Consider the following 12,760-nt stretch of genomic DNA (forward strand, 5'->3'; position numbering starts at 1 on the left):
GTCTTTGCACTTTGTCTTTTGTTTTCCGAACAAGAGAAACAACTGTATATTCTTGAATGGACCGTTCATTATCGAGAGAGATATTGTAATGCAGAGTGCTGGCTGTGGAACCTGCTGTGTTTACTATTAAAGCACAGCTGACCAACTGTTGGTCTCTCTTTTTGCTCGCAACGTTCAACTGGGAATGAAAAAGAAAACTCCGGCAGACATTAAGTTTACTAACATATGTTTCTCTTTACTCTTAGTACACATACGCACAGTAAGGCACGAATATTACACACCGTGTCTAACTCCTATGTTCTCTGTACTGTACACATTTAAATACTCCGTCGTGACACACTGCAGAACTGCAGTCGGTGCCAGCTGTCTCTCCGACATTTACACATCTGCATACATTTAGACCTGAAAACAAACATCTTACAGGAAACATTGTGTACAATTCAGAATGTATCACTGTTACTTTACATTCAAGTACTTTTTGGTTCATATTCTTGTGGAAGCATTTGATCAAATGAGCACACTATTGAAAGAGCATCTCATCACCAAAATATCTGTATAGACATGAAAATATGTCTGGATTTCTCATATGTACACAAGTGCCTCATTTATGATCAATTCATCTCTTTCTTTAGATGATTTATATGATCATGTGAGGAATGTGCTCTCGGTTACAAAGCAACAAAAGGAAGACACTGGGAAAAGCTGCAACTGTATGTGGTGTTTGATAATATATTCCAAAAATAGCAAGCAAGTTTAGGTGTGTTTAAACGTCTTCTGCCTGTGTGCATGAACCAGCTGAACTGTATGAAAAATAAAGCCACATTATAATACAACGCTATACAATATCAACCAATGGTGAAACAAATACTGCACGAGTCCTACAAATCAGCTCATATAGACTACCGTGTACAGTACTGATTAAAAGAAAAACATGATAAATAACTTGAAATAAGTAACTTATAATACTAAAATGACTTGGTGAAAAACATACAAGCCCCCGTCTTTCACTTACCCCCCCCCCCCCCCCCTACCCGTGGAGGTTCAGGGGGGTGCTCGCATCGGAGGGGGCCTCTTCTGCTGCCGCCGCCGCCGCCACCGAGTAGCGCGGGAGATGGAGACCAAACTTGCTATCGATGCCAGCGAACGTGGCCACGGCCAACCTGAAGCCTCCGGTGTGGTCGGGGTTGGGCGCCGGCAGGCTGATCCGAGACTTCGGGGTGGGCTCTGAGCCAGCCGGCTTTCTGTGGTGTGGAGAGAGGGAGAGAGGGAGACGGGAGGAGGAAGCCAGAGGCACAGTGAGAAAGCGTTGAATAACAGAAGAATTGAGAGAAAGGTGAGGAGCTGTGAGAGTTAAAGGGAAAACTGAACAACACAAACAGATGTTTTCTTAACCAAATAGTGGAGAAAGCGAGCGTGCACAGACAGTTTTATCATCATCATTATTAAATCATGAATTAATACCATATTCAACACTGTTCACCACAGACATAAACATCTTAATAGAAAATCAAAAGTGGAACAGCAGAACAAATCAAATCCCTCGTTGCGCTTTGTGATTGGCTGCCAACAGAATCAGAGAGGGAGCCACATGTGGAAGTCACGAGCCATCCAGTGACATGCACGCATGTGCAACACAGCTGGCCATAGAAAGAAGCACTTCTTAGTCATTTTTTAGAGGTTCACCACCTCTCTTCCACACTCAACCTTTTTTAACTTCAGAAAATGACTGAATTATTCCCGAGTGACCTATTTTGAGGGGGAAAATGAGCTCGTTGCAATCCCAGAAGTGGGGACAGGACATGTGCAAGTCAAATGGGTGCTGCCTGTCCTGATCGCTATGCGGCAAAAAACTCTCGAGTTTGAGAAAATTGTCACATGCAGAGCATTGACTGAGAGCTTCAGTCTGTGAGCTAATGTGCACGGACATTATTTTTGGTCTTGTGGAATTTCTTTTTCTGCGGTCGAGGAGGGAGGACACACAGTAAGCGCAGCTACTGTGTGCAGAAATGAACCCCGTTGTTCTAGGAGCAGGTGGTGTTTGAATATTGGATGAACTCGCTGTAATATTCTGGCAGGAAGAAATAGATGAATGTTTTATGTCGTTTCGCTGGTAGATGAGGGGAAGTGGTGGTTGAGAGTTTTGTAATGACAGCAGCAACATAGAGAAACAGGCAACTAAGTTAGTAACTAGAATGGGACTCACTGTCCTCCAAAGTCGATGTAGAACCAGCGCTGCAGGAGTTCATAGGTCACCAAGGTCACTCCAAACTGAGGCGAGGATCTGCACACACGAGCTGCAGGAAGGGGGAGATGTGTGTTTATTAGAATTCATATAGACTAAAAAAAACCTGTATATTTATATGGATTTATATAATCGAGCAAATATTGAATAATTATTCTTTTTCTAACTATTCATCAAACAGCTGAAAACTATAACATGCATCTTCTAGTCACACATATACAAAATCAAAGGCAAATAAACCATTATGTGTACTTATGTGTACTTCTACATACTTTCAAATGACATGTACTGTATTATCACTGTATTGTTAATCTGCTATAAAAAAATATTTGTGTTACAATATGTTCAAATGATGTTAAAACAAAGCACCCATTCTTTTACCGTCTCATCTTTTATTCATGCTCAATTTCAGAGCCTTTTTAGGAGAATATTAGCTGAAAAGAAAAATACAGAAGTCTTTCTCTAAGGCTGCATACGGCCCAACAACCTCCACCAATAAGGCACAGCAACCTGTATGTAACCCGACAGGTGAAAAGTACAATCATCACTGGACATTGGCTGTGGCAAACGTTACCTCCAGCTCCTTTCCAGAAAGCCCGGGGCCCCTCTTCTCTCAGAATCTTCCAGAAACAGTCCACACGGCCGCTGTAGGTGGTCTGACCGCCACGTGCCGCCACCTGTAGCCTGGTCTTGATCACGTCAGCTGGGGTCACAAGAGAGGCCGCCGGCATGCCTGTGGAGAAGAAGAGATGTGTGGTCAAGTGAGGCTTTTTTTGTCCCCCCCCCCCCCCCAGTCGGATGTGTTTGATTCTAAATACAGCAGACGTTTTAAAATCAGCCCCAAACATACGAGACGATTTGTAGAAAGCAGCCACCAGAGGCCGAACCAAATCTTGCATATCATCGTAACTGCATCTGATGAAGTGGTTGCAGCGTTCTTTGTTCCCTCTTTTAAAAAAATCGTCATCTTGGATCTTGACCATCTTGCAGTAAGGCTGCCCGCATACATGCACTATACACAAGTAGGGGCCAGTTTCTATCACCTCACCATCAACCAATCTATACCCCCAGCTAGGCCATTATTTAATCTCTGCCTTTTTTCTTCCCTTCCTCCCTCTCTTACTTTCCGTACAGCCGTTTGAAAGGGGCCAGACAATGGATGGTAATGAGAGCAATGCACACTGTGACCCGTGTGCCGGTGAAAGTGACTGGCTTGACTGAAGGGAGTGACTGCAAAGCCCCCACTCCAGCCACTTCAGCCATGAATGGGCTCAATCATTGATGGCTCAGTCATTACCATCAACTGCCCTCTTGACGATGTATTCTGACTTCTTGGTTCTTGTAAGGGCCAAACGAGCTATTCAGCGAGCCTAATCAACTCAGCATTAGGTAGCAGACTGGCACCCGGTGGAGACTGACCACCTGCACTGAGCTGAGGAGAGAGGAGAGAGGAGAGAGGAGAGAGGAGAGAGGAGAGAGGAGAGAGGAGAGAGGAGAGAGGAGAGGACCTTTTTGAGGAGATGTGGTGGAAATAAGTTAATGGAGACAAAAAAAAGTTCAGGAAGAAGGGATCTGATGCTGCGTTCCAGACAACTCAGAACTTGAACATTTACCATCTTTTCGTAAAACAAATTGCAATCATGCCCTCAAAGTCAGTTCCTACTTGTAAACTGGGGGGATATCCATCTTCCCCGACTTCATGAAGAAGCAGTTGTCTGACGTCAAACAACAATAGCAGCACCCATCAACTAAAAGGCAACGTAAAGTATATTTGCCTGTATTTCATTAAAATAATACATGCTATCATATAGCATGTAAATTAAATTAAATAAAATGTATAATGACGTCTGTTACCTCTGCATTGTGTTTACTCCTGTTGCATCTATATATGCAAAGAAGCTCTATTGCCGAGAGATCAATTGTGTGTATACTCGTCAAAGAAACATCGGTTTCTCACCGGCAGCCATGTTGTTCTTTACGTGTTGGCATCGTGCTGCTCCTGCAAAGCCTGGAGGTCAGGAGCTGGAAATTCCAACCTCCAACTTTCACTGGAAAGCAGCGTATGTTAGAGCTGATGCAGAAACTCGGACCCTCAGAAGGCAAACATTTAAAAAATAGCAGATTTAAATTTGCAGAATAATGGCACAGTGGTATTTCATATAATACCAATCCTGCAATTATGCCTTTAACACGGATACAAAGCAGAGAAAGGAAGAAAACAGATGTAAGAAGACATAAGATATGTTTGCTTGAAAAGTGACTCAAACAATTAAATCGATTATCAAAATGATTTTCTGCCAATCATCTCAATAATGAATCGGCTGATTGTTTTTACCTTTACATGACTAAACAGTGGACAACATGGCTAATGCTTACACCTCACAGCGAAAAAGGACAATATTTCAGACACACACACAGAATTACTGCGAGTTAGAGATGGCCAACACGATGTTCTTCACAAACCGGAGTAATGCTAAATAACGCCGCGCAAACTGAGCGTGTAATTCAATTTCCTGTGCCGACTGTAAAACACTAATTGCCAGAATGTGAAAGGGAGGATAAATGTGTCGAAGTAACGAAAAAAATAAAGAAATCACGAGACTCGTTTCAGCTCGGAGGCTGTGGGCCGTGGCTGCCAGTCGTGTGGTGAGAATTCAGAGTAAAAACGGAGAAGGGAGGCAGGATTTATGATTTTTTCCGTGTGGTGCTGCACCTCTGCGTCAAAAAGAAAGTGCTGCTGACACATCTTGGATTCAAAACAAATATTAAGTATTTCATGCATTATTCCCTTCTACAGAGCTCCAAAACCCCAGTCCCCAATCATTGAGCAGCGCTCCAATTAGCAGCTACCGCCATGGAGCCTGCGGTCAGAGGCTGCCTCGCTTCCAAACTCTGAGCTCTGCTACTGTTATACTGCAGGCCCGAGGAGGCGCGATGAGAGAGAGACCTGCTCCTGGCAGCATGAGAGCCATTCATACCGAGAGTAATGTCCAGAGCTGTATCCAGTAATTCAGACATGAACAGACTTAATTACGGAGTTTGAGAGTGTAGAGACCTTTTCTGTTGGTGATCTAGTTCAAAAGATTCACCAGAGATGATCCTAATGAAATGAAAGCTTTAAAGCTGCTGTAATTATCTTCATATTGTCTTAAACGTCCATAGGGGCATGTATTGGCTACATTCAGTCTCAACAGTACACTACCAATTCATAATACAACCAATGAATCGACATTTTTTTATTGAACACGTTTTCTGTTTCATTTCTTTTGACTCTTGTGTACAATTCTTGCAAAATCAGTTGTTTTTTAATGTTATCTGGGAACTTAAAACAGACCGTTGCCTCGAAACTTGAAAGTACTTCTTTCTGTTGAAGTCTAAAGTATTTCACCTGCCAGCGCTCCAGCAAACAGCATCTTGGCTGGCCCTATCCTCCCGCCCTGCTCGCTGAGGTAAGCCTTGAGGTGGGCGTAGCAGGGGATGTCCCTCAGGAAACAGGCCTTGGAACCCCAGAGAAAGAGTCAGAATGAAAATAATATGTTTTCGGTTATATTGTTGGGTTTATAGTCAAACTCTCAGAAAGGGAAAACAAATACGAACGGAAAGAAGAGCAGATAAAGCGTGATGGGGCTCGGGGGATTCAAACCGTGACTTCTGGCTCTGGTCTCTAAAGATGGATTGTTGTTGTTTTTTCGATCCACAATATGCAAGTGTCTGTTTCCAAAGCCAAATATTCAAGCATCAACTGATGTTACCACCAAAGAACCGACTTACAAAAGACTCCTGGAACTCTTATAGCAGAGAGAAACATCGACCGCAACATGCCAAACAGATCACGTCTCTCCATATGCAAACGATCCGTGTCCTCAGCAGCAGGTGAGGGAGGCAGGTCCAAAAGCAAAGCAGACAGAAAAAAAACAACCAGAGTGGGGAAAAGCAGAGGAAGACAGACTGGCTGACGAAGACGACTCCTTGTCTGCCACTGTAAACAACACTGTATCATCAAGCCTATTGAGTTCCCCGCTGTATTTAAAGCCTGTTGGCTCGCTGCCACCTTCTTGATACAGCAACTACAGTCAACAGAAGACATTTAAAGAGCTGGGCAGGGTCTCCCTGTTTTGGACAGGCTTCATTTAACTCCTATGGGATGATCCTTTGGTCCCTACACAGACTCACACACACTCACAAACAGAGAGAATTGGCAGATACCTGGGCTATCTCTTTCCCTCTCTCTCCTTTGGCACTTGTTGTTTGCCTGTCCGTCCTGTTGGCTGGCTGGGGGCCGAGCGGCTGCTGAAAGCTGGGAGATTCTACCGAGGCCGGACAGACAAGCAGCGTCACAGGGACTGGGACGAGAAGCCTTAATATCAGAGTCATGGTGTTGGGTAGGGTAATGCACCAGCATACCGGCGGCTGAGATGGTGTGCATTGAATCTGTTTAAAGCAAGATTAAATGATTTAGTTGAGTAAGAACAAGCAACATGCCTCTGATGCACTCCTGTGCACAAAAACAACTTAAATACAATAAGTCCATGAACGTGAAACGTCTGGTTCGATATTCCTACACTGACAACTTTCCCCCAGCGATGAATGGTGGCGCTAGTGCGTTAGCCACCCTACCAGCCTGTAGCTCCACCAGCAGAGGGTGAGCGTCAGGATAATTACCCTGACAAAGGCAGCTCTGTGCCTGGGTGCAGCCCCTCCGGAGCCAGCCCGTCTGGAGTTTGCAGGCTGGAGCTCGTCTCCTCTCCGCCTCCCCTCCACCTCCACCACCTCCACCGCCGCTGCTTTCTCAATGCACTTTGTCTCCTCTCTATGCATGGATCAGGAGATGAACACAATGAAGTATGTGCACAAGCATGCACAGCTTTACACACACACACACACACACACACACACACACACACACACACACACACACACACACACACACTCTTATGGGTAACGCAGCATTGAGCAGACAGTTGAATGGAGACAGCAGCTATGTGGACGCACACACACACTTTCTAGATTGGCATAAATTACAAGGCGTGAGTGCACAACTACACTTACACAGGAACAAGGGGCAGGTAGACAGAGACACGAGGAGGCTCCACACTCGGTTGCAGCCTGATTAAAAGAGCCAAAGGGTTTACATGGAAGTTGTCTGAGCTGACAGGTGGTCACATCGGCAGACAGAAAGAGAGCCGCACAAACAATCCTGGGAAACTCTGGGACCTGGGAGAAGTCACTCACTACTAGTTTGCCATTTTATCGTGCTGTCTGAATGTATTGAGAATTACATTGTGGACTCAAACTATCCCACAATGCATCATGAAAAGTAGGGTGCAACTGATTGTCACTAAACAAGCACAATATGCCGTGACGCATTGCACTGAAGGAAAAATGGCAGACGGACAAATCCATGAGTTGTGGCGTGAAAATAATGTGTTTAATAACACACACGATCACAAAGTACTTTGTATTTATATATTGAGGACGTAAGATCAGTATTAAATCATGTATTTATCACAAAAAAAGCCTGTTGGTTTGTATCACGGATGGTCCACCAGCCGACGGTGATCTGGCACATCTGGTGACAGAGAAAATGACCCGAGTGTACGAACGTGTTTTTTCATTTTGCTGATGAGCTCACTGTATAGTCTATAATCATGTCTCTACAGTGAGTAGGGAATGGTGTTGGACTCAGAGTGATAAGATGCAGTGTAGTAAATAATCAGCAGACTTACAAATGTAACGTCCGGCCTAAAGAAGACGAGATGTTCAACAGTTCACAACTTGGAATTTGACAACACAAGTGCCATCATTTTACTTGCAAATGAAAACAACCACAGGTATGAGATTGACATTTTCACCCTTGATTGTGTTTACGGTTGAAGCAGAACGTCCCCCGCCGAGCTCCATTGGGACTTATTGATGTCATTTAATTAGACATGCTCTGTTTTACCATGCGGGCTAATGTCCTTGTCAAGCCAGTTAAGCTGATCGTGTTAGCGGTATAGCCACAGCTTGTTCTGATTCCTATAGCTCTCAAGTCTGAACACTATGTGGCTGTCCACCTACCTGGTGTGAAGAGACCGATGCTAGAAGTCAATATCGTTTAAATAATAATAATTATAAAATACAGAAAATACTCTTTAGAACACACCAACGCAACGATATCTTTATATTTTCCCCTTATGACACTATAATCTTTCCCGCTTGCTTTACAATGTGTTGGGTGCATAATATCACACAGCTCTAATATGGTCAAACAGTGCACTGCAATTTTTAGCCCCGAGCCATTGAAAAATACCAATTATGGCAATTAAGGTTAAATACAGCTTTTAGCATAATTTGTGTCTTTTCTTGTTCTTGAACAGAAGACCACATGGAACCGTTGATTTATATGACGGCTGACGTGGGGTGAAATAATGTATAATAGTGCAATAGTTAATAGAAAAATTGCATATTATTTAGTCATAACAGTAATGAGAAATAATGGATTGCCGTGAAATTGTGAGGCTGATGAAAATACAACAGAATCTGAATAGCGGACGTCTAATTAGGGCGGGACACTACATGCAAAAACATCGTTTTTCAATGCATTGATACATTTTAAGATATCGGGCTATTTTACTGAGTCTTCTCACAGACGAGTGGAAAGAGCACATCCCAAACACACATATAGGTGTTTATTTCACGACACTTTGTCTATTTGCGTCTTTAGAGTTGTCCCAAATGAACCAAAAGTTACAATTAGATCAATAAAATAAATAAATAAATCCCGTATTGGTGCCGCAGTGGGGAAATGTATTCTCTGCATTTAACCCATCCGTAGTATATAGGGAGCATTGGGCTGCTGAGAAGCGCCCGGGGAGCAGTTATAGAGGTTCAGTGTCCTGCTCCAAAATGCCTCATTTGCATGTTTAAACATAAGATTTAAAAGAAATTACAATACAAAAATTGTCTTGATGTAAGTAATCAACTGGGGGACACGATTCACCTGTTGCGTCTTCAAAAAGTACGGAATTTTACAATTCTGACTTTAATATGTAAACAAAATGCAACAATTTTTAATGTGTTTTGAAATGTATGAAAATTTGCATACAATCGAATCGAGTCGCAACGAATCTAACAGCGTTATGTAAAACATGGCTTTAGGCTTCCTCCACGGCTGACTGTCTGAATTAAAGATAAATGTGAGTTTCATTTTTAAGTCGTGTCGACTCCATTTCTTCAGCCTACTGATTGTTTCAAAGTGGATACTAACCAACGCACATGAATTAATGAGCTACATGATTACAAATAGACGATTTCACAGTTGTAAATGAAAACATTCCAAATTAGTCCCACTTTACTTCAGTGTTTGTGAATTCTCTCATTCACATGACAGGAAGTAAACACTGGGCCGAGCTGTTGCCAGCAGGACAGATTGACATGAACCCAACACATTTACAAAAGGACTTTTAAGTTACGACGGTGACAATTCTACTGGAAAGAGAAATAGAGGAAAAGCACATTTTGCGGATTTCTAAACTCCTAGAATTCTGAAACTGAGCTCTTTGATCCTACAATGACTTAAGCAAAAAAATTAAACTTGGCTAAAAATATCAGATAGGTCTGAGAATATTGTGTCAATTTACAGTGTGTATTCTGTGGCCTTCCAGTTGGCTGCTTTGTAGGATTATGCTGCTTTTCATTCTGCACATTATCTTGTGCAAACTAGTTGCTTATGCAGAGACCAGTCTTAGCCTTGATATCTCTTAATGTAACAGTTCAAAATTGACACATCAATTTTGAACTGTATTCTCTCATAAGATGCAAGCAGATTGCACCGCATCTAAACAGTCCACTAGCATTTAAATACTGTAATAAAAACTGTAAAGAAAAAAAAGGCACTTGAAGAATGATTTGTGGCTCAGACGTGTGCACTACACATGCACGTCTGACCCCAACATTGTTTGTCACCTTGTAAAGTCCAAAGAAGCCGAGGCCCCTGATGACGGACAGGGCGCTGACCCTCGGCCCCGTGGTGATCTCTCCTGCCACCTGCAGACGGATCTTTACAATCTCCAGAGGGTTGGTGAAGATCACCTGGGAGCCACCAGCCTGGGGGAACAGAAATACAGAAAGAAACTTCAAGAAGAGACATGGATTGGATACGCAAGTTAAAGACTGACTTTAATATACTGCCTGCAACATACATGTTGTCTGTGTTAAATATGAGCTTTTGAGTGCATTGTTCAAAGCCACTGAAGACAAAGTGTTCATTTCAATACAACACACTGATTGAATGAAACAAAATCGTTTTAATACAATCGCTCGCTCGTACTGCAAGTGATGCAACGCAACAATAGTGCCACCTCAGCAACCAGCTGCAAAACAAACATGTCGAGAGGAGGAGAGTGCCGGCAAATCCAGCTGATGCAGTGGAGTCTGTCAGCTGTTTGTCTTCATCACACAAACCCTGCGGGGGACTCCTGACTTCTCTTTTTCCTCTCCGACTTCTCACTTCACACCATTCCCCAAACCTGTACTTGTGAGGGCAGCAATACCGCGGCAGGTTCAGACCGGTTTCTCTGCCTTTCAGGTCGGCAGGGCGTTTAAGTGTGAGAGGTAACTGCTGTGGCGAGACAAATGGGTAACTGCGTCTAGTCGGGGGAACATGACGGCACCTTCAGAATGCTTCTCGATACTGAGAAATGTTTACACCGTTTGAAGCGTCAGTACGAATCCTCTGACTTCTCTCTTACATTTTCCTTCACTTGTTTCTCTCTCTCTCCCTCTCTCTCTCTCTCTCAATGTCTTTTCCAGTATTGTCTCTCTCCTTTTACGTGCTTTGACCTCCTCTCAAACGATCTCTCTCATCTTCTCTATTATTGTCTCCCTCCGGCTACGGTTGCCAGTGGTTACCGTAGCTACACGCAAAAGGGCGGCACATCGCAATTAGATAGCAATCGGTTGCCATGGTGCCATTTCTGTCCTAAATAGGCCTGGTCTGTTTGTTGTCGTTTCTCCCCCGCCTTCAGTCGCTTCGTTATGAATGATGGATTGTGCTCGTCGCCTCCTGCCTTACGGGAAGGCATCAAGCTCCAATCTGCAACATGGGCCATTTCTTTGCTCAATTTCCCTCCGTTTTAAGTGTTACCATATATTGCCTACAAGAAGAGAGGGGAGACAGACATCATAATAGCCGCATTGAAGGTGTTTGCAGCCGCTTTTTAAATGACCCACAGAATAGTGGGCGACAGCTCCCCTTCCAGACCCGAGAGGCTGTGAATAGCGGGAGGGCTGCCGCTCTAAAGCTGCGACATCTCACAGCTAACTCTTTATGACTTGTTTCATGGAAATAACCGAGTTGATTACACGCTGGCTAATAGCATGAGCATCAACAAGAGGCTATTGGCTCCGGCCCTCAGCAGTGTTGGCTGTTTCAATTGGATACTAATGAGACCGGAGATGAAGAAGATAGAGATGTCGTTTACTCAAGGAGAGTAAACATTGTTGAGGTGACAATTAGGCCGGACAACACGAGATAAAAGGAGTGACGGTAGAGAGCTGTTTGGCGCACTTCATCATCACGTTCCTAGTTAGCTGTGGAAAATAACTTTGAGCATCCAGGACAAGAGAGGGAGACAAATAGAAACAAGAGGATCTGACGAATAAACAGAATGAGCTAATGAGAGAGAGAACGATGGAGAGACAGAAACAAGAGAGAGGAGTAGTCACAACAAGAGAAGAGAGGGAAGGTCGAGGCTGAGGCAGAGAGGTTGAGGGTTGTGATTATGGGGTGACAGCGTTGGCGGCTCTCTGATGATTCCCAGGTAATTACAAGGCAAGGTGATCCTTAGAAACCTGGAACGTCAGCACCTTATGCACGCATCACAGCTCCTGGCTATGTGTGTGTGTGTGTGTGTGTGTGTGTGTGTGTGTGTGTGTGTGTGTGTGTGTGTGTGTGTGTGTGTGTGTGTGTGTGTGTGTGTGTGTGTGTGCTGCAGAGAGAACACCAAGAGCTTAGTAAATAAGCACGCCAAACACTCACTACATCAGCCGTCCTCTATGAATAACAATTCATTTGTACTTAACACTCTTTATGCCACTTGTGCAGGTCTGGGTGTGTATTCGATTCTCTGATAATGTTTTAATAATTCACATCGGGCATGAAAAAGAAACTCATTACAAAGACTTAAACCAACCATGCAAACTGTGCTACATTCACAACGGACAACGTATTACTGTATTTTGACTCTCATTCTTACCCTCCTCCCCCTCGCAGCAATGACCCAGTAAGTGTTTTGTGTAACTCAAGTCCTAAAATGCAGACCAGTGACTGCCAGATAAGCATCCAGCCAGCTCAAGTCAACGGAGCATGCCGTTCTTACCAAATAATCATTAGAAATTGGCAACCTATGCTGGAGCTTAATGGTGCTGAGCCACGGGTTTAGGGAGGGTGAGAGAGGGGGGGGGGGCAAGTGGAGGAGGTGAGGAGAGGAAAAGAGCATGTTTCAGAGGAATAGGAAACGCAAAGAAAGACAAGGG

General features: G+C 43.8%; 1 protein-coding gene across 1 annotated transcript in view; it reads right to left on the minus strand.

Moving 5' to 3' along the window:
- Positions 1 to 1,027: 1,027 nt before the first annotated feature.
- The window catches only part of slc25a13 (solute carrier family 25 member 13), a gene marked incomplete at both ends in the record, with an annotated part of 38,391 nt that continues 26,658 nt past the window's right edge, over positions 1,028 to 12,760 (minus strand). Inside the window, 5 exon segments of the mRNA XM_079287783.1 lie at positions 1,028 to 1,241; positions 2,204 to 2,294; positions 2,817 to 2,975; positions 5,631 to 5,748; positions 10,190 to 10,330. Coding sequence (XP_079143909.1) covers positions 1,028 to 1,241; positions 2,204 to 2,294; positions 2,817 to 2,975; positions 5,631 to 5,748; positions 10,190 to 10,330 — 723 coding nt within the window.

Source organism: Melanostigma gelatinosum (genome assembly GCF_949748355.1).
Source record: "Melanostigma gelatinosum genome assembly, chromosome: 17".
In the NCBI taxonomy this organism is placed as follows: domain Eukaryota; kingdom Metazoa; phylum Chordata; class Actinopteri; order Perciformes; family Zoarcidae; genus Melanostigma; species Melanostigma gelatinosum.